Raw genomic sequence first — 21,102 nt, forward strand, 5'->3', positions numbered from 1 at the left:
TTACAATTCGTAGTTAAAATGAAGTGATCCATGATTTTATACTCTTTATGTTATCACAGAGTGAAGTCGTTCTGAGACTTAGCAAATGATCTCCAAGAGTTGCTATTGCCAAACGGGTGATGAACCTCTCCAAATTTATCCAGGCTGGTCTTTAGGTGACAGACAAAGGTAGTTTGTCACTGGAGTTGTGCCATTATTGAAACATTTCCAGCTTGGTTGGGATTTCCCAGAGTTCACACTCAACTGGCCTAGCCTTTGAGGGGTCACCTCCGTGCCATGATGATGCTTTAGAGTAGGACTTTTGTGTAAGAGTTCATGGTTTGCTATAAAATACTGTTCAGTCCATTTCCTTTTTTAACTATATGCTGTGTAGAAGAACTTTGATAGTATTGGGATCCTCACATCCAATTAGGCTGACTGGCCCCATCTTAATCAAGAGCCAGTGATTGTGGAAAACAGCCCCTTTTGGTTGTATATATACCTTGTTCTTTTTATGGGATTCCTTAAGGGACCTTGGAGTTACTTCCCAGACTTGGGTCAGATCCCTTGCCTAGGTCAGCAACTTTTCCTGACCCTACTACGACTTCTGCCTCTCTCCCCACCTTCTCTTCCATGGGTTATAGACAAGACACCTGGAATTTACTTGAGAAGTCCTTGGGCGATGTAGTGTGTGTGCTCATTGGCCAAATCATGATGGCCATTTGGGCCAAGGTCTAGAGCAGTGTGATAGAGACTTTATGCAGTGATCACTTCATATGGTCCCTTGCTTTCAGAAGGTCCAGTTTGTTTTAGTTCTCAGCACAATGGTATGCTCTTTGGGAGAGTTTCATCAAGTTTAGTGCTAATGAACTTGAAGGCCTGATCACTGAGAAATATTTCATCCCTTTTGGTTTGGGGATTAAATAGATCTCTAGCCAAGGACTCTCAGACAAATTTCACCAACATTCTAGGCATCGTGAAGGAATAGTTAGGTGTCAGCTACAGGAAGGACACCTGCCTGTCCATTTTCAGGCACAAAAGAAATCTGTGCTTCTAAGAAAGTATTAGAATCAATAGATCAGTTAACAAACGTTTATTAGAAATACAGAGAAACTTCATTCTTTTGATTCTTTATGGTTCCGTAAAGCCTGGGGATTTATTTTAAAGAATACTTTAAAATATTTTTGTAAAAAAATTTCCCTAAAACTAGACTTTGTAAAAAATATTGAATTTACAGTTATGTTGACAGTGCTAACATTTTTGCTAATTTTGTAGTACTGGTCTAAAGAAAATGGAAAAGCACCGAACTTGGAATGATAAGGACTTGTCTGAGTTAAAATCCTGGCACTGCCACTTGCTATGTAAGGGTGGTCAGATTTTAATCACTGGACCCTTCTTTCCTCATCTGTAAAATGAAAGGGTTGGAATAGAAAATGTCTAAGACCTCTTTGAACTTTAAGTGTAGATCCCATGATGGATGGCTTAATCACTTCATTAAAAGAAAACTTGCCCTATGAATTTAATAGTACTAGATTAAAAGAGCAGAGAGAAAAGAAAAGCAAACATCCCTGTTTAGTCAGCTAGGATATGAGTACCACTTTGTTTTAGCTCTCAGCACAGTGGTCTGCTCAGTCACTTAAAATCCATATGCGCTCTTCCTTTTACTAGTCCTGTAAAATGGGTCCACAGGACTCTGTTTTTGGTTGAAATTCCCAAATATTTGTTTGTGATGAGCATTTTATTTTAAGATTTAGAAGGATTCAAAAAAAATTTAAAAAAGATTTAGAAGGATTCATATGGGTTAAGTTGTCTACTACTTGTTTTTGCAGCCGAAAAGGTGTACTTGGTCAAATGTCGAGAAGAGTGGGCCAAGACCAAAGATCCTGATGCTGCCCTCAAAAAACTACCTGTCAAAAGGTGTGTGGAAGGGCAGCTGCTTCGAGGACTTTCAAAATATGGACTGAAGAATATTGTGTCTGCATTTGGCATAGTGAGTGTGATTTGTGAAGTTAGGCAATGACTTTAAGAGGTGTAACAAATCTTATAGGTGCTGACCGTTAGAGTTTTTTTTTTTGTTGTTGTTGTTTGTTTTTTGTTTTGGGAGGTTTTGGGGGGTTTTTACGAGCTAGAGGTAAAGAAGAAAAAGTCACTTGGGAGGTGAATTTATATAATTTATTTTTAGTCATAAATACAAATGGATAAAATTATTTTAATTCAATTCAGTAAACACTTTAAGACTATCTACTGTATGTAATGTAGTGTGCTAGGAACTTGGTATACAGAGGCTAAAAATAGTACCATTTGGCTTCAAGAGACTTACAGTATGGAAAAGCAGTCTATACTAATGGACATTTTATAGCTGATTAATTTCATATGCTTTCCACTATTAGATAGACTTTCTTGGTAGTTTAGAAAATAGAAAGTTGTAGAATCCAGACCTTCTGTCATTGAGGGTTTGGCTCACAGGTATTTGTGTTTCCCTTGTTAGAACTAAAAAAGAGGAGGGGCTCTTGGTAAACTAAAAAGATGTGTCTGAAACGAAACAAATTTACATTTGTCATAAATGAAACTGAAGGCATATTTTTGCCCTCTTCTTGCTTTCTATGTTAAGCATCTGGTAAAATCATGATAGCTTTATGAGATGAACTTCACCTGATGTTTAGATCTCTCTAATCTCTGTTTGAGTACTGGTGTCTCTTTTCCATGTGTGGCAAACAGAAAGCCATTTGGTTGCCTCATTGAGCTCATTATTAGTGAAATTGCTTGTATTTTTTCACTTAGAAACATCTTAGAATGTGGTGATGAAAGCCCTGTTAGGTTTGCCATACATTTATAAATTCTTTTTCTTAAAGTCACTAAATTAAAATTAAAATAAATAACAATTTTTTAAAATCACCGTAGTGGTATATTTGAACGTAACCTACAAACAATTCATCAGCCTTATCATTAGCTGATGAAAATAACTGTTGTACAATTTCAGCTTTTCTGCATCTCCATCTATAAAAAGAAGATTAATGTTAATTGTTTGCAGACTTCTATAGATGTGAGAATTAGGGATTGGGGAATTTTTTTGCAGCCTGAAAGGTAAGAATTTAGTATGTAAAGGAACAGCAATCAATAAACAAGTAATGGTCATGATCATCTCTCAGAAGTTCTTAATCTATAGTCTGTGAACTTGTTTCTTTAAAATATTCTGGTAACTACTTCAGGATAATAGGTTTACTTTTGAGCTTACAAAATTTTTATTTTATGCACTTAAATACATTTTTCTGAGAAAGGCTCCCTAAGCTTTACCAGTTTGTCAGAGGGGTCCATGGACATGAAAAAAGTTTAAGAACCCTTAAGATGATTTCAAAGATGCCTTCCATGTCTGATTTCTTCTCTCATTTTTGTTGATTTTGCTGATTTCTTCCTCTCTGCAGATACCAAGAAATAACCGCTTGATGTATATTCATAGTTATCAGAGTTATGTGTGGAATAACATGGTGAGCAAGAGAATTGAAGAGTATGGACTGAAGCCTGTTCCAGGGGATCTCATACTTAAAGGAGGTAAAAAGGAAAAGTTGTCAGCCTCTGTCTTTTGCTCCTGGCCTTGGAACATACTGTTGCTAGGTTACCACTAAATAGCTTTAGGTTTAGCCTGGCAACTGAGTTGAGGAGGCATGTGTCTGGTATTTAAAAACATGAAGTCTAATGGGCTGTAAACTATTTTATCCAGTGCAGGTTTGTGTGAGGATCTTAAAACACTTTTCTGGTATTTGGGCACTTTGAGTTTTCCCAACCAATAAGAACTGTGGCACAGTCTCTAGTTCTAGACTATGGTTCTAGATTTGGCTTGAAGACTAACTCACGCTGGGGCGTTCCCTTCATATTGCTTGTCTCATGATGGCCACAGGTGTGCCAGACAGCAGAAATCTCTGATCTACATGGCATCGGACAACCCTTCCTTTAGGATAGAAATTTCATCTCTAAATAACTAGTAAAGAACTAAATTTTAAGCCCTACTCAATGAAGTGATTTATTCTTATGAAACATTATTTTAGAATGTGGAGGTAGGTCCTTACTTTATCCTTTTAAGACAAACTGACTTTCCTTTAACCCCTTTTCTCCTCCCCCATTGCATTCATCTGTTACAGCTTTACATAATAGGGTCCTTTTATTTTATTATTTATTTATTATGAAGCTTTGTTTTAATGAGTTCAGAATTCTTTGACAGATTTTTGGTCAGTTTGATTCCATTTTAAAATTACTGATTTAAATCTCCAAAGGTCTTAGGATGGAAAATGCTGTCCACATCCAAAGAAACAACTGTGGAGTTGGAATGCAGATAGAAGCATACTGTTTGCTATTTTTTCTTCTGTTTTGTTTTGTTTTCTCTTTCTTGTGGTTCCTCCTGTTGGTTCTAATTCTTCCTTACAACATCACTCATGTGAAAATATGTTTAATAGGGATGTATATGTATAGCCTATATCAGATTGCACATCATCTTAGGGAGGGAGGGGGAGAAAAATTTAAAACTCAAAAGCTTATGGAAGTGATTGTTGATAAAATAAATTAATAAAAAAGATTGCTGATTTAAAAAACTGGTCATTTAGAAAAGCCGTTAAACAAATGCCACAACAGCATTCCTTTCCTCTGAAAGCTTTTATAATGCCTTGTAATCATTAACCAGTGTCCAGATGGGCTCTTTTCAAAAAAGAAAAGTAGCTGTGATCCTCTTTCTTAAAACACCCTTTTCCGAGCTTACCCATAATATAGCTAATTTCAGAAGCCTGAGATGAGAATATTTCTTGTATGCTTAAATGATTACATATTTGTGAACTTGCAGCTACAGCCACATATATTGAGGAAGCAGACATTAATTCCTACTCCATTCACGATGTGGTGATGCCTTTACCTGGTTTTGATGTTCTCTACCCTAAGCATAAAAGTAAGCTCCTCTTTTGGTTTTTGGTTTGGTTTGGTTTGGTTTTTTTTGCTAGGCAGTGGGGTTAAGTGACTTGTCCAGAGTCACACAGCTAGTAAGTGTCAAGTGCCTGAGGTCAGATTTGAACTCAGGTCCTCCTGACTCCAGGGCTGGCGCTCTATCTACTTCGCCTCCTAGCTGCCCCTTTTGTTTTATTTTTAAGAAATTAAAAATATGTGTGGAATAACATGGTGAGCAAGATGATTAGGCTCTCTTAGTTCTTAGCCACCTGCCAAATTTTCCGAAGCTAAGGGGGAGGGCAAAAGAAATTTACTTGCTTTAGTTTTTTAACTTTAATATGCTGATTTGGGGACCCAGACTGTAATCTCTTCCAAACTCAAGTAGATGTAAAATAACATTGTTTCCAAAGCTGCTAAATAATTATTTGTTGGAATGAATGAATGAATGAAGTATTTATTAAGCACTAGCATGTATACAAAGCCTCTTTGTGACCTTTATGTTACAGATTCACTTTTCAGTTAGTTAAAGTTAATCAGGAACTAGCTAATGTAAATTTTCTTATTCTTGCAGTTTAACAGAGTAAACTAGTAAACTAGTAGGGAAATTTATTATTTTTTAAAAAGTAATTATTAAGGACTAAGCAAATAATCCTGATGTGATTTTCTTTAATTAGTTGTGTTTGGAGGACTTTTTTTTAAGGGCAGAGACAATTATCATATGGGCCTCTGCTGAAAGGTGAATTAAAGTCAATAAAATGCGTCTTTATTTAGAAATAAAGTGCTCCCTAACCTATTCCTCTCTAGAATTCATTCATTCCTCTATAAACATTCATTAAGTGACTACCGTGTGCCAGGCACGGTGCTGAATACTAGGGATACAGAAAGAGGCAGAGACAGTCTCTGCCTTCAAGGAGCTTATAGTCTAATTGCAGAGATGACATGCAAACAAATATATACAAACCAAGCTACGTACAGAATAAATAGGGAGTTATTAAAAGGGAGGGAATTAGTGTAGAAATCTGAACTTGTTACTTCCAAGAGTCAATATGTTATAACTACCTCACTGGTTCCCAGTGTTTTCTGTTCAGTGAATCCCTGGGAATATTTAACATGACTCTCATAATAATTGTGTAATAATTGACCGCTTAAAGTGTTATTAAAGAATTTTTAGCATGAACCCCTTGGACCATCGGTGAAAAAACCCCAACCACTAACTGAGAACCATTGATCTACTTTAATCCTTTACCCTGCAGGCTTAGTATATGACTAAATTTAAGTGCTACAGAAGTGTTTGGAGTTCTTGGAAACAGGATTTGATCTGCAAGAACAGAGCTGAATTTCTGTCCTAAATACCTCAACCTCTAGCCCTGGTGCTCTATATTTTGAATTTCCTTGTCCCTTCTATAATTCCATTAACACCAAAGGAAAAGAGTTGTTTTTTTTTTTAAAAAAAGGAAATTGAACAAAATATTGAATAACTATTGTTCCCCAAAGCAATACAAATGACCCAGGAATTTATATTTGGCAGTTTCAGCGCCAAGGGGTTCTGCTAGCAAAATACAGGGTATTCCAGAAGTCTTAATGCTGTTAAAGATTGAAACTGCACTAAGACTTCCGGGATAACCCCATATAGTGATAGAAGATGAATAAAAAATGACTGTTCACTATATTCCAGAGTGCATATTCCCTACTCCTAATGGAAGTTGTCTTCTTTTGCTGTTGATTATGCTGTTATAATAGTCTCAAGAATCTTTCTCTGTAAACTGTCATTTTTATAAATGCCATTTAAATGATTGAAGGAACAGTCACAAGGTAAATGCTGCTTATTGAGGATGCTGCTTTGGTTTCAAGGTCAGAAAGCCTTACTTATGCTTCTGATTATGCAGAAAATCCTCCCTCTCCCTTGCCCCTCCATGACCATGAGGTACTCTAGTTTAAAAAAAGATCAAAATCTTGTTTGACAGCCCTTTCATCTTCCTTCTAATGGAGTTTTAGCTAATACACCTCCAAACTAGAAGGGGAGCAGAGGAAAAGGTGGTGATCAGCTTCCTCCTCACTGTGTTTGCTAGGTCCCAGTATTGGCTCTTTGATAGCAGTGCTGGATTTTTTAGTCTGGAGGATATGGATCTGCGAGGATGTGCATAGGGAATCAGATATATCAGTGATGTCTTACTAGGCCCAAATACATAGCTGTTCTAAACCTGGTTGAGAGGCAGTGTGCTCTAGGAGATAGAGAGTTGGTCTGGAAACCAGCAATACCTGGGTTCAAGCCCCAGCTCTGTCTAGCATAGACTGACTCAGAAGCCATCTAGTTTAACCTGCATGTGGATGAGAAAATGTGTTCTAATTTCAGAAAATTAATCAATAACATATTTTGGAATATAAACCAATAGTAAGTTTTTTATTTTTCTTACTTTGGGATGGTGTAATTCTAGGAGTTCTCATTCTGGTAGTTTGAAGACACATTTTTATGCAATGCTAAGAATGTGTTAATATTTACAGAATGAGATGGATTTTGTCCAAAGGGGATGGGGTCCAATGAAACTTATTTTTAATCCTTCGCATACTGGTTTAACATGTTACTCTACATTCCATTTGATTCTTTTTTGTTCTGCTTTAGTTAGTGAGACTTATAAGGAAATGCTAGCTGCCGACCATCTAAAGATTGACAACATGAAACATAAAATCCGAGATTATTCCTTATCAGGTGCCTACCGAAAGATCATTATTCGCCCTCAGAATGTCAGCTGGTGAGTAATATTTTGGAGTCGAATGGAATCGAATTGTGTCCACTCTGTAATGTTTACAATACGTAGAAGAATTTTTCATATTTTTGCGATTTAATGTACATAAACCTAAAAACAAATAAACTCATTTAGAATGCCAGACAGGTGCAAAGGAGACTTACTTAATGGTAGAATAACATTATTAAATTATATATAAGAGATGTATAGACGATCAAGTCTTTCCCTGCTGTGGAAAACCTAAGTTTGATTTAATAATTTATAAGAAAAAGAATCCTCATATTCCAAATTGGCTATAATAGTTTTAAGAATTCATCTAGTACTTTTTGTGTCAGGTACCCCATGGGTGAAAGGGGACAGAGAGACAGGAAGAAAATGTCTTTTGTATTTTAATCCATTTAAAAATACTTAAATGCATGTCATTGTCAAAAACTTTATTTCTAGTAATCAACATATTGAAATCTTGAATTTCTAATTTCCAGGTCACTAGAAATTTGAGATTGACTAGAAGAATAAAGCAGGTTTCATACTTTTTCCAGTGGCTGTTTTTCTTCTGTTCTCGCCTATTGAAGGTTTCAGGTCAAAGACCTAATATTAATGTCCAGATCATGCTGCTATTCAATACCTACTTCCTCCTGTGCTGTTTCAGAGAGAGGTACTCTCTAGTGAGGTTTTTCCTCAAGAACTTGCAACCTGGAGGAATATTTTATGTCTTATAACATAGACTTCCATAGACTGGTGGATGAGAGGGGGCAGAGAGGCAGGAAGATAACTCTTGTATTTTAATCCATTTTAAAATACTTTAATGCCTGTCATCCGGCCAGTTGTTCAATGGAGGTATGTTTGAAACTTACCCCAATTCTTACTCCAAATCTATAATTTTATGTTGTATTTTAAATTCATCCACCTGGTTACTTTGAAGATTTAAGAGTAAAGTACTTCTTATCCCAAATGAGACTTTGTATTCAAATTAATGCCCTCATGTATATATTTTTAAAGGGAGGTTGTTTCCTACGATGATCCTAGAATTCCACTTTTCAACACAGATTTGGACAACCTAGAAGGAAAACCACCACCTGTGTTTGCTGCTGGTAAGTGGGGTTACCTCCACTTCTAAATTGTGAGCATTTTAATAACAATTGTTATATTATTGTTGCTATAAATTATGAGGTCAGCTTCATAAATGAATAGAAATTAGTGGCTCAGAGGAGGGTATTCACTGTGTTGAAAGCACAACTCATCTTGTCCCACCTGAGCTCCCAAGGGCTAAATGCTGTGGCTTAGATGAGGCTGACCTTGAGTGGGACTATGGCTGAAGTGGTGTTCCTGGAACTAAAATCACCTAGGGGGTAGCAGAACAGAGTGACAGCTGAGCCAGCAGAAAAAGACTGGGAGTCTGTGATTGGGAGCACCTAGATAGATGGGGAAGGAGGGAGGCTGCTGTTCTGAATGATGCCCAAAACCCAATGGGGCTAGAGGGTAGGGGAGAAGAGAAAATATGTGTTCAGACTGGCTCCTTCTTTGATAGTGTTCTGGGAATACTCTTCTTCTCCTCTCTACCACCTCCCCCCCCCAAAAAAAAATTCCTGTACATTGCCTGGAATTTTTCCAATTATAAATTTATTTTCTTACAAAAATTCTACCTTTCTATTTCTTCATGATATGGTAGTTTCTGCTAAATAGCTTATCACCAGTGGCTGGTGATGAACTCTTGGCAGCAAATGAAAAAAAAAATTGAAAAAGACAAAATGGCTTTCAGTTCTATTTAGACTGGGGGTGGGGAACCTGGCAGTATTTGTTCTGTGAAGTTTGGATTCCGTCAGAGGGCTGCACTTGAGGACCTAGAGGTCTGTGGCCTCGAGGCCACAGGTTTCCCTACCCCTGATTTAGACCCTTCTCCCTTGTGCAGTTAAGAAATACAATTTTGAGGTATCCCTTTATTCTAGTCAAATCAGAAAAGGTGATTGATGGACAAATCAATACTGGAAGAGAACAGGCATATTAATTCAGGCAATTAGCAAGCATTTTTTAAGCTGTTACGCACTGTGGTGCTTGCCCTTAAGGAGTTTGCATTCTGGGGCATGATGAATAATAGTACAAAGGCCCAGATATGGGAAATGAGATGTCATGAGTAAGGAACAGTAAGGAAGGCTAGTTTGGCTGGATTGCAGAGAAACTGTGAAGATATGTTAGCAGGGTTGTGAAGGGCTTTAAATGTTATAATGAGGAGATTCTATTTGATTCTAGAGTTTATTGAGTAGGGGCAAATATCACAGTCAGATCTTTGCATAAGGAAAATCCCGCATTGGGAGCTGTGTGGAGAATGGACTTGAGCCAGGGAAACTAAGTAGGAGTACACTGCAAAAGTCTGGGTGAGAGGTGAAGGTGCCAGCTTGTGAGTAAAGGAACAGGATTGGATGTGAGAGATGTGTGCAGGTAGAAACAGCGCTACTTAGCGACTGATTGATTATGTGGGGTAAAGGGAGTGGAGGATAACACCAAGGTTGCAAACCTGGGATACTGGAAGATTGGTGGTACCTTCAGGAGAAGTAGGGAAGTTTGGGAGAGGGGTGGGTTCGGAGAGAAAGACGGTGAATTTTATCTTAGGCACATTGACTTGTCTTTGGAACACCAGTTGGAAATTATCTAATAAGCATTTGATATGGGACTGAAGCTCAGGGGAGAAACTGTACGGGGTATATAGATATGGATCTCACATTACCTGGAAGTGTTCCACTCCTGACATTCTTCTCTTTGACCCTAACTTCCTATCATGTCATCTCTTGCTATGTCTCACTCACCCCAAAACCATTCTTTGCCCTCACTGAGACCTTTGCCCTTTAGTGCCTTCTCAGGCCTTTATCCCTGCTCTGACGTTCCCTCTTTCTCTAATTTTGAATTCATAGTCAGCCAATTCCACTCAACACTGTCTTCTATGCTTAAATCAAATCTGAGGGTTATTGGCATAGAAGGGTAATCGAGCCTGTGGGAACTGATGAGGTTACTGAGAGAAAGTGTAAAGAAAGAATAGGGAACCTAGAACAGAGCCATGGGAGATACCCACAGTTAAAGGGTGTGGTGGGGATAATGAACCAGCAAAAGACTGAGAAAGAATGGTTAGGTAGCAGAACCAGGAGGGCATAATATCAGGAAAGCCCAGGAAGAAAGATGGCCTGCAGTTTCAAATACAGCAGAGAGGCCTAGAGGGATAAGGACTGAAAAAAAAAGAGCACCATATTTTAGTCATTAAGGAATTACTTAGGGCTTTGGAAGGAGATTTGGTAATTAAGGGATCACTGATGGCTTCATCGAGAGCAGTTTCAAGAGGGCAGTTTCAAGTGAGCGGTGAGGCCAGAAGCCAACCTGCAAATGATTAAGGAGTGAGCAGTGAGTATAGGCATCTGTTTGTAGTAGTTTGGCTGAGAAAGGGAAGAAAGATGTAGGACTATGGTTTAGGAGATCGTAGTGACTAATGAAAGATTTTTAAGGATGGGAGAGGCATGTTTGACGGTAGTAGATAAGAAAAAGCTGAAGATTAAAGGGATTATTGAGGTTGCAGTCCTATGGCGAAAACAGAAAGAGATGAGAACAAGGATGGAAGAATTGGCCTTGGCAAAGAGAAAGACCACCTCATAGTTAGACATTGTGAGAAAGGAGAGATTAACGGAATGGAAGAAGAGAGAGCTCATGTTGAATGGCCTCAATTTTTTTCAAAAAAGTAAGAGGAAAGGTCTTTAGCTGAGAGAGAAGAGAGTGGGGGAGATATAGGAGGCTTGAGTGAAGAGAATGTTTGGAAAAGCTTTTGTGGGGAGTGAGATGGGGAATGGAGTGGGGGAAGAGAAGGATTGTCTTGCTTTAGTCAGAGCCCATTTGAAGTCAGACAACATGAATTTATCCCTCTGGCTCCATTCAGCGTCCCATGAGTAGGAGCAGAAGAGGCAGATGGTGGGAGTAATCTGGTTGAGTGAGATTATAGCAAGAGATGGATTTGGGGTCAGAAAAAGGAATGTCAGAGTTTTTCATTAGAGAGGAGTAGAGCACCTGTTGGTAATAGTGACCATCCCCATCTCTAGTTGGGTTGTGGTTACAAGGAGACTAAAGAATTGAGAGCTTATGAGGGTAAGGGAGCATAACATGGATGCTGAAGTCATGTAGTATGAGGAAAAGGAGAGCAAAATGGTGGGTCAGGTGCTGACCTCCCTGAGAAAAAAAAAAAAGAATGACTTGAGCTGTAGCTTGGATGGAGACCTCTGATATTGTGAACTTTAGAGAAGAGAGTGCTGAATGATGTGATGGTGGTAAAGAGAAAGTCTGAAGGTGCCAGTGGAGGCAAAGAAAATGTTCTCACTCCCCCTCTAGGACAAATCCAGGGTGTTATGGGCAAAGGAGCGAGCCAGTGGTTGAAAGAATGGTATGGCCATTTTGGAAACAGTTTGGAATTGTACAAGAAAAGGTACAACTTTCTTCTTACCTTTTGACTTAGCAATATGAGTACTAGGTTTATACCCAGGTAGATTGACAGGAAGAAAATATCTTTCTATATTAAAAAAGTCAATAATGGTGCTACTTGTAATAGCAAAAGGTTGGAAACTATGTGTCTAGTGGTTAGAAAAAGACTGACTAATTTTGGTCATATATGACTTAAGTTGGCCTAGTGGGTAGAGTGCTGGACCTAGAGTCAGAAAGACCTGTGTTCAGATTCTGCCTCAGGTGCTCACTACCTACCCCTGAGATCCCAGGGATGTTACTTATCTTCTCTCAATCTCTTTCTTCAATTTTATGTAAAAAGCTGTTAATCATGGGACCTGCCAAACAGGGTTATTGTGAGAATTGGATGAGATAACATGTAAAGTACTTAGCAAACTTGAAAACACTATATATTATCATTATAAACCATAAGGAACAATGTAAGAATTCAAGAAAATACGGGAAGGCTTGATTTAAGTGGTATAAATTGAAAGAAGCTGAATCAAAAGACCAACAAATTAATATATACTTATTTGGTCTGGACCTGATTTCTGCATAGGAACTTCTGGCAGAGAAACTCCCTTTGCAGATCCCTGTCAGCAATTATTGTGCATCTTCAAAGTGCCGGTGGTCCAAGGATAATCAGTTAGGTGACTTGCCCAGGATCATACAGCCAGTATGTGTCAAAGTCGGGACTTACACCCAGGTCTTCCTAACTCTGAGGCCCACCCCTCTGTCTCCCACCTGCCTCCCCATAAACTCAATATGCTTGTTACAGCTTTGTAACTGAAGACCACATTAAACAGTAATAATGATAACAACCACTTTCAGTAGTACTAATATTACATTGAAAGCATTCTCCCTTTCTTTCTTTTAACAAAAAACAATCTGAAAAAGTATAATAAGGTTCTCAATACCCCTGTTGCAGTTACTCTTTGTAGCTTGGGACAAGTCTGGACATAGTTTCTCTTTCATAAAATTTAGGAGTTGAACCAGATGAATTTCACAGAATTGCAGCATTTTAAAGTGGGAAAGAATCTCATTGGCCGTGTAGTCAAACCTCTCCCTGAACGGATTCCCTACGGCAGCATCCCAGACAAATGGTCATCTGGGTTCTGTCTGAAGACCTCCAGTGAGAGGAGAACTCCAAGCATCTACCCCACCTGCTCACCCCCGTGTCTAGCTCCAAGGAGGCCCATCTATCTTTTCGCAAAGTTCCTAGTTATTAGGAAGTTTCCCTCACATCAGGCTTAATTTGGTCTCTGCAGATTCCACCCATTGCCTCTGATTCTGCTCCCTGGAGCCAAACAAAATAAATCTAATCCCTCTGATACACAGTAGTCCATCTGGTTTGGAAAGAGAGTTATTGTGTCCCCCTGAGTCTCCTTTTCTCTGGGGTAAGCATGTCTCTTTCCTTCAACAAGTCCTCCTATGACGTGACCTAAATGCCCTTCCTCTTCCTCATTGGCTTCTCCTGGGTGTTCTTCAGTTTATCATTGTCCTTAAACTATATTGCGCAGAACTGAACATAATACTCTAAATATGATCTGACAAGGACAGGGGGCAGAAGAACTCATGCCTCTTCTAGAAGCTCTGCTTCGCTTAATGGGCCCAGAATTCATTATTATTTTTTTGGCAAGGCAGTCTGGATTAAGTGACATGCCCGCTTACCGCTAGTAAGTGTCAAGTGTCTGAGGTCACGTCTGAACTCGGGTCCTTCTGACTACAGGGCCAGTTCTTTATCCACTTTGCCACCTAGCTGTCCCCCCCCCGAATTTTTTTTCTTTTTGGTGCCATATACTGCTGACTGGTTGAACTTGTCAATTGACAAAAACCCGTAGGTCTTTTTCAATCACATTTTTTTTTTTAGTGAGGGCAGTTGGGGTCAAGTGACTTGCCCAGAGTCACACAGCTAGTGAGTGTTATGTGTCTGAGGCCAGATTTGAACTCAGGTCCTCCTGACTCCAGGGCCGGTGCTCTATCTACTGTACCACTAGCTGTCACTAGATCTTTTTCAGACAAACTGCTGTCTACCCATTCTCTCCCAAAACTTGGAAGTTATTTTTTTGAACCAAAGAGAAAGACTTTACGTTTACACCTCCCCTGAATTTCGTCTTACTGGATTTGGTCCAGTGCTGCACCCTGTCACTTCTTGGATCCTCACTCTGTCAGCCAGTGTTTTAGCTGTCCTTCCCAGCTTCGTTTCCACTGCATGTTTGATGAGCTTGTCATCTGTGCCTTTATCCAAATGATTGATAAGAAATGTTAAACAGCACAGGGCCGAGCACAGATTCCCAGGGTACTCCACTGGGGTTGACCTGCCATGAATGTTCTGCAAGTCTGGCCATTTGTCGAGTTCAAAATCCCTGTTGAGGTCCCTTGCAGCTCCAAATTAAGGAGCTTTGCTCAAGTTCTTTCTCTCTTACCAGCATTCCCTTTTTAGCTTTCTGTGTTGGTGGCTTAAGGTTTTTAATTTTAGGTTTCTGCTTTACACCTTCTCTGCCTACAATCTGGCTGTGCTGGATACAGAATGTCTCCATTAGAACCCCTGTTTGTACAAAACTTTAACATTTACAAGGCACTTTCCTCCAGTGACCCTAATGCGATAGCATCGTTATCCTCATTTTATGGATGGGGAGACAGAGGCTCAGGGAAGTTAATTAACTTGACATTAGTCATACGTTATCAGAGTCGGGACTTGAATGCAGGTCTTTTCACGCCCAGGTCCCTGGCTGTTTGAACTCTCCTAAACTGCCTCTCAGTGGCATGGTTACCTTCCTTTTACCATGCCAAGTTTATGCATCCCCCAGATTTTCTCACGTATCAAAAAAATTTCTGTGAAATGATCAAGGTGTCAGCTGCTTTTGTCAGCCCATGCAATAGCTTCTCTTCTGCAATTTTCTACCCCAGTGTCATAATTCTGGCTAGACATCAGTAGCTGAAACACAGGACTGAATTAGAGATTTTTTTCTGGGTTTGAAGGATTTTTCCCCTATACTAAATGGCAAATCCCTCTCCAAATGAGTGATCCTCAGGTCAGGCTATATACCATATGAGGGAGGGAAGAGGACGGTGAATGCATGTACAAAACTTAAGCCTTATATCCAAATGAGATTTCTCTAAGGATATTATTATTTACAGCTGAATGAGGCCTCAGAAGGTCTGGAAATGGAGATGATGCAAATTTCAGAGTCTGAGTTGAGTGCAACCTATTGGGATACATAAGCACGTAACAGTTCTGAAAATGGCTTTCCCAGATTTCCCCTTTTACACAGGATGAATCCATTTTCTGAAGTGTGCCAGCCAGCAGTATTTGCTTCCCCAGGGGTTCTGAAGCAGTGGAGCAGAAGTAAAGTATTATCTGTTTTCGTCTCTCCTAGATCTATATTTTGGAATCTTTGAGCATCATAATGGTGGAAGGCTAGGAACACAAGGTTTCAGAATTGGATTTGCCAAAGATTGCAATGTTTGCTGCTTGTGCTACTAAACAAAAAGATGCAAAAGCGTTTTATTTGAGATGGAGTCATTTTGGCCCAGGTGCACGCTTATCTAGATAAGTCGTCATTTTGAAAATAGGGGGCTCTTTTCTAGTGGTTTAGAAACACAAAGCAAAAAATAGTGATGAGTGCCAAGTATATAGAATAATAAGCGATTGATGTGGGCATGAATATTACTGGGAAGTTCTTTCTCCAATCTTTTATACTGCTTAGCCATTAGCTCATAATGGGCCGTCATGGCAAAACAAAGAACAAAGTTGGCATAGTATGATGTTCGTGGACCAAATTTCTGATTTAACTCATAACACTCTTGTCAGAATCTCTCAACCATCCTATAAATCATATTCTCTCAAGCCTTTTATGCTGTACTTTATATATCAGAGTGGCTTGCATCGTCGGTTGGACCAGTAGACAGTTGTTTGGAACTAACACAAAAGCCAATGAGAAAGTAATTAAGAGTAGCATAGGATGAGTAAGTGATACAGGAGGTAGAATTGTATCTGCCCTAGAGAGCAACAAATGTTGGTGGGAGGCCAGGAACAGTTTTCAGAACTGGATTTCCACTTCTTGACATCAAAATTGACTCTCCTTGAACCTTTCCCTTGTGAATTAATTTTTTGTTTATTATTATGCCCCAATTAAAAGAAAAACTGTGTTATTTCACTTCAAGATCATCCTCACACTTTTGTTTTCTATGTATTCCTTGTTCTTCTGGCACTATGAGGTGCCAAGAGAGTTCAGAGGTAGAATTACCATAGATACTCACCTAAGAGTGTACATTTACAGATCTCTCCTCCATGCTTCTGTCTCATACAGAAGCACCAGAGGGCTGCCCCAGTACAATAAGGCATTCTGATAGTTGGAAGAGTAGGGAATTGCTACCATTTTTTGTTGGTCTGTGTATAGAGATTATGTGACCCTCCAGCTCATTTGCAGCTGCCTTTATTTTCCTGACTCTTCTCTTCTTTCTTGGGTGACAGAAGGCAAATACAGGGCCCTGAAGATGGATTTCTCCCTGCCTCCTTCAACATATGCAACAATGGCTATTCGAGAAGTACTAAAAATGGATACAAGTATCAAGAAGCAGACACAGCTGAATACTACTTGGCTCCGCTGACGTGATCTGTGAAGATCCTAATAGGGGGGAAATAGCAGCACCTGGGCTCCCTGTTCTTTGTCTTCTTAGTACAAGCCCCATGTGGGTTTTGATAATTTGTAGCAAAATACTATTTGTATTTTTTTCAAGTTTTTATTAGCTTAAGTCAATAGTTCGCAATGTTTGTTGTACAAATGTACACATTCTGGAGATCCTAACTAAAGTTCCAAAAAAAAAAATTGATTGGTTTATTTTGTGTGTGTCTACACACACACCCACACACACTCTCTCTCTCTCTCTCATACACAATACACAATACAATACACAATACACAGAGGTGAGAGAGGAATAATCAGTAAATCCACAAACATTTATCAAGTGCTTTCTCTGTGCCAGGCATTGTGCCTAAGCACTTGGAATACAAAGAAAGGCAAAAATGAAAAGTCCCTACCTCAGGGAATTTACATGGTAATGAGGGAGAGAACATGTCAAGAAGTAGTTAACTCTAAGGATACACACAGAGTAGAAGGAAAACTTAGAAGACGTAGACATAAGTGACTGGCCACCTGAATCTTTAAAGAAGCCAGGAAAAAGATCACAGTTATATGAGGAATAGTGAGTAAAATGCTAGTCTTGGAGTCAAGAAGACCTTTGTTTTTGTTTCAAAGCTCTTCATGGCCAGGTGCTATCCCTACCTTTTGAGTCTCCTTCCACCCACCCGTGTCCACCCTCCACCCTGCAAGTACCCTGAGGTCCAGGACAGTGGCCTTGCCATTCCTCGAAGAGACCCTCCTTCTCCTGACTCTGGGTGGTTTCACTGACTGTCCCCCATGCTAGGAATGCTCTCTGTCCTTGGTCATTCCCATCCACCTCCTGGCTTCTTTCAAGTCTCAGCTAAAAATCCCACCTTGTACAGGAAGCCTTTCCTGATCCCCTTAATTCTAGTGCCTTCTCTCTGTTAATGATCTCCAATTTGCTCTGTATATGCCTTGTTTGTAGATGATTATTTGTATGTTGTCCTCCCTATTAGACTATGAGCTTGAGAACAGATTATCTTTGTCTTTTTTGTATCCTTAGCACAGTGGCTACCACATAGTAGGCATTTAATGTTTATTGACTGACTGACTAGAGAGTGGTTTGGCCCCACCTCTGATATGTGCTGGCTGTGTCAACCAGAGCAAGGTCCATGACTTCTCAGTGCCGTCCAACAACTCTCTGCAGACACCATCATTTTAGAACAGTTCCTGTTGGTAGAGGAGGTTTATTCACAGAGAGGTCCATGCATAGATGAAATTACTGGTCTGGATGGGACAGAAAGGTAAAATCGCAGTTATATTTGCTTTCAATAAGAAAAATGGCCTTGGATCAAGGTAGAGATTTTAGGGATTTAATATTTCCTTAAAGAGACAGCAAGGATTTTTACCAACCATAGGAGTTGAAAACAACATTCTAAATACCAGAAGCAGGAAAATTAAGAACTATTTAGACTGTTAGAGATGACGACACAGGTGGGATATGTGAAGAATGAGTCTGAGGTTCCTCTTCCCCTGTAATTCAAGAGCCTTACACATAAATATAAATTCATGTGTACTTAAGTCACAATGAATGACCTTTGGGTGGTCTTAAGTACAGCAGTGATTCCATTATCTAGAATCACCTATTTGTCAGAAGGCAAGTAAGACATTTTCAGTATAAAGGGCTTTTGAAGCACTTGATATTTGTACAAAAGCTTCTGTATCAGTATGCTAGAGAATTCTACTTTAACAGGGCTTTTTAACTTGGTGTAAATGGATAGCTGTTTTTGATCAGTTAAGGTATAATTTTTATTACAGGTATTTTTATGTGGAAGATTCTTTCCGTAGAGACAGGTACTTTTAGAAAGATAAAGGGAGGAAAAGGTAACTAGAGATACCAAGAGTTCATACCCGTGGTTGTATTTTTTGTTACCAGCGATTTTGGTGTTGCCATTGTTGGCAATGGAAAACAACATGTTTTCTGACATGAAAAGACACAAAGGAATAAATTAGCTGCGCTAACATCATGTTGCATTTATGTTCCAGGTTGATTTTTTTATCATTTCTAAAATTAAACAACTGGGTCAATGCTTGCTTCTTTTTGGCTTGTGTTAATGAGCCATGTGATTAACTGAAATGGAGTGCGGATGAAAAGTTTGTGTCGTGTGTAGTGGCAGGGAGATGGGCTCTATGACTCTATGTTTGTTGAAGTAAATTGAAGGTCCCTTTTGACACCCCTTCCCCCAATAGTGAGCACATGGTGAGAAGTCAGTGAAGCAAAAATACCTCAATATCTTTGTTGCCTTTTTGGAAGATCTGTTGTCCTGAAGAGTTCAGACTGCATTTAGCAGTGATATCAGCTTTTCCTCCTTTCTTTGGACTTACTAATCAAGTATTTATCTATAGTAATAGCCTATACTTTTCTAGCTTAAGAATAATAATAATAAAAGATAACATTTATATAGCACCTACTGTGTGCTAGGCACTGTATGCTTTGCCGTTATCTCATTTGTTCTGGGGAGGTAGATATTGCTATTATCCTCATCTTACAAATGAGGAAACTGAGACAGAGGCTGAGTGACTTGCCCAGGGTTGCACAGCTAGGAAGTATCTGAGGTCAATATTTGAACTCAAGTCTTCCTGATTCCAAGCCAGATTCTATCCACTGTGCCACCTAGCTGTTCATATGCCCTACTTATCACAGATTACAAAGTATTTTGCTCAAAACCATCCTACAACAGACCTAGTACAAGTATTTATTCCCATTTTACAGATGGAGAACTAAAGCTCAGAAGAATTATACAACAACCATGGTCACACAGCTAGTAAGTGGCAAAGTCAGGCCTCATTCCCTAGCTGGCTCACCTTCTGAATCTGGGGCTATTGCTCATTACACTGTATTTTTACTTTGGGGTTCTCTTAGCTCTTTCCAGCTAAAAGAACTTAAATATTTTATCTATGGTAAAATGCGTCAGTACTTATGCAAATCTAAATTTGTAGGGAAGGAAATTGAGAATCTAAGGCAGTCTTAACATTTTTCTATTTTGTGAGGATAAAAATATATGTATACACATGTATATATACACACGTATGTATCTATGTGTGCATATTTACATACATACACATATATATTTACATACATTTAAGTGTGTATACACATAGTAGAATCCGTGCCGCCATAAAATGAGAACGTACATTTAATTGGTCTTCCTTGGGGACCAAGTAGTGTACGGCATTTTGTGGTGGTGTGAAATAATGAATAGATTATTCCATTCTAAGAGTGTCTGACACATGATGAATCAGGTCATGCCCTAAATTCAATCACAAGACTTGGAAAGCTACTAACCCTGGAAACTTAAAACAAATCACAGAAGACAGTACAAAGAGAAGATGAGATAAATCAACAAAGCCCATAGATAAGTACAATTTTTGTGGGGTTCTCTGTCATCCTTTCTAAGATAAAGGAAAATCTACATTGATCAAGTAGGTTTTCTGCTCACTGGTCGAGGACAACTGAAATACTGTTAAACCCCGATCCATGGAGCTAGTCAACCTCATCTGATGCGTTGTTAATACATATGCTTTTGAGAGATTTTTGACCTGGACCTATGGTTTCATCTGAGGAACTTCCCACATGCTAACTCCCTTCATGGAGGCAGATCAGAGACCTTTCAGTAGCTTACATCCTAAGAAAGTTGCCAGAGTCACAGAGAAGTTAAGTGACTTGCCCGTGGTCACCCAGGCAGTATGTCTCAGAGGTAGGACTTGAACTCAGGTGTTACTGACTCCGAAGACTGCCTTTTATCCACTACAATATGCTGCTGCTTCTGAGTATAGTGTACAATTAATGTCTACATCTGGAACTCACACGGATGATTCAGAATACAAATTTGAAGGAGTTCTTTCTGGTGACTATTAAGTTATCCTTCTTTCAGCTACCATACTCCTAAAGGAGACTTTATTTCATGAGTCATAAATAAAGTCTTTTTTTCAAGTGATTTGTGGTGTTTGTCCTGCCTTCCTTGTTTCCTGTCTTTTATCTTCCTCCCTTTGTTCCGTCTGAGTAGAGTCAAACAAATCTCCAAGCTCATGGGCTAGGCAACCTGGAGAAGAGGTTAAAGCTTAACAGCTAATGTTTGTGAGAACATGTGTAAACTGGCTTATAGAAAGTCCACAATGCAACAGTCCAGAGTGAGAACCTCAACCAGGGCTTGATTTCCATGGCAAGCCAGGCTTGTTGTGAAGCTTAGGAATGTCATCAGTTGAGAACAGGAGCTGAATAGGGTGGAGAGCATTACAGAGCAGTAATGACTGGGAAAGGCAAAAGGCATTTAGTTCACGTGGGGCTGCTTTCTTTCTTTCCTTGGAACAAGTCCAGC

The 21,102-nt window shown here is 39.2% G+C and overlaps 1 protein-coding gene and 1 non-coding gene across 2 annotated transcripts in view; both read left to right on the plus strand.

Annotated features, from left to right (window-relative positions):
* PUS7 (pseudouridine synthase 7) overlaps positions 1-20,721 on the plus strand; it is a 51,811-nt gene extending 31,090 nt beyond the window's left edge. Inside the window, 6 exon segments of the mRNA XM_020984554.2 lie at positions 1,809-1,969; positions 3,402-3,528; positions 4,808-4,909; positions 7,526-7,655; positions 8,649-8,740; positions 16,594-20,721. Coding sequence (XP_020840213.1) covers positions 1,809-1,969; positions 3,402-3,528; positions 4,808-4,909; positions 7,526-7,655; positions 8,649-8,740; positions 16,594-16,730 — 749 coding nt within the window. The 3' untranslated portion in view covers positions 16,731-20,721.
* Positions 404-525, plus strand: LOC144455192 (small nucleolar RNA SNORA70). The gene has a single exon (XR_013483904.1). It is a non-coding gene; the product is annotated as a small nucleolar RNA SNORA70 (small nucleolar RNA).
* Positions 20,722-21,102: the final 381 nt, after the last annotated feature.

This window comes from Phascolarctos cinereus, unplaced genomic scaffold (genome assembly GCF_003287225.1).
Source record: "Phascolarctos cinereus isolate Bilbo 61053 unplaced genomic scaffold, phaCin_HiC Scaffold_1;HRSCAF=81, whole genome shotgun sequence".
In the NCBI taxonomy this organism is placed as follows: Eukaryota; Metazoa; Chordata; class Mammalia; order Diprotodontia; family Phascolarctidae; genus Phascolarctos; species Phascolarctos cinereus.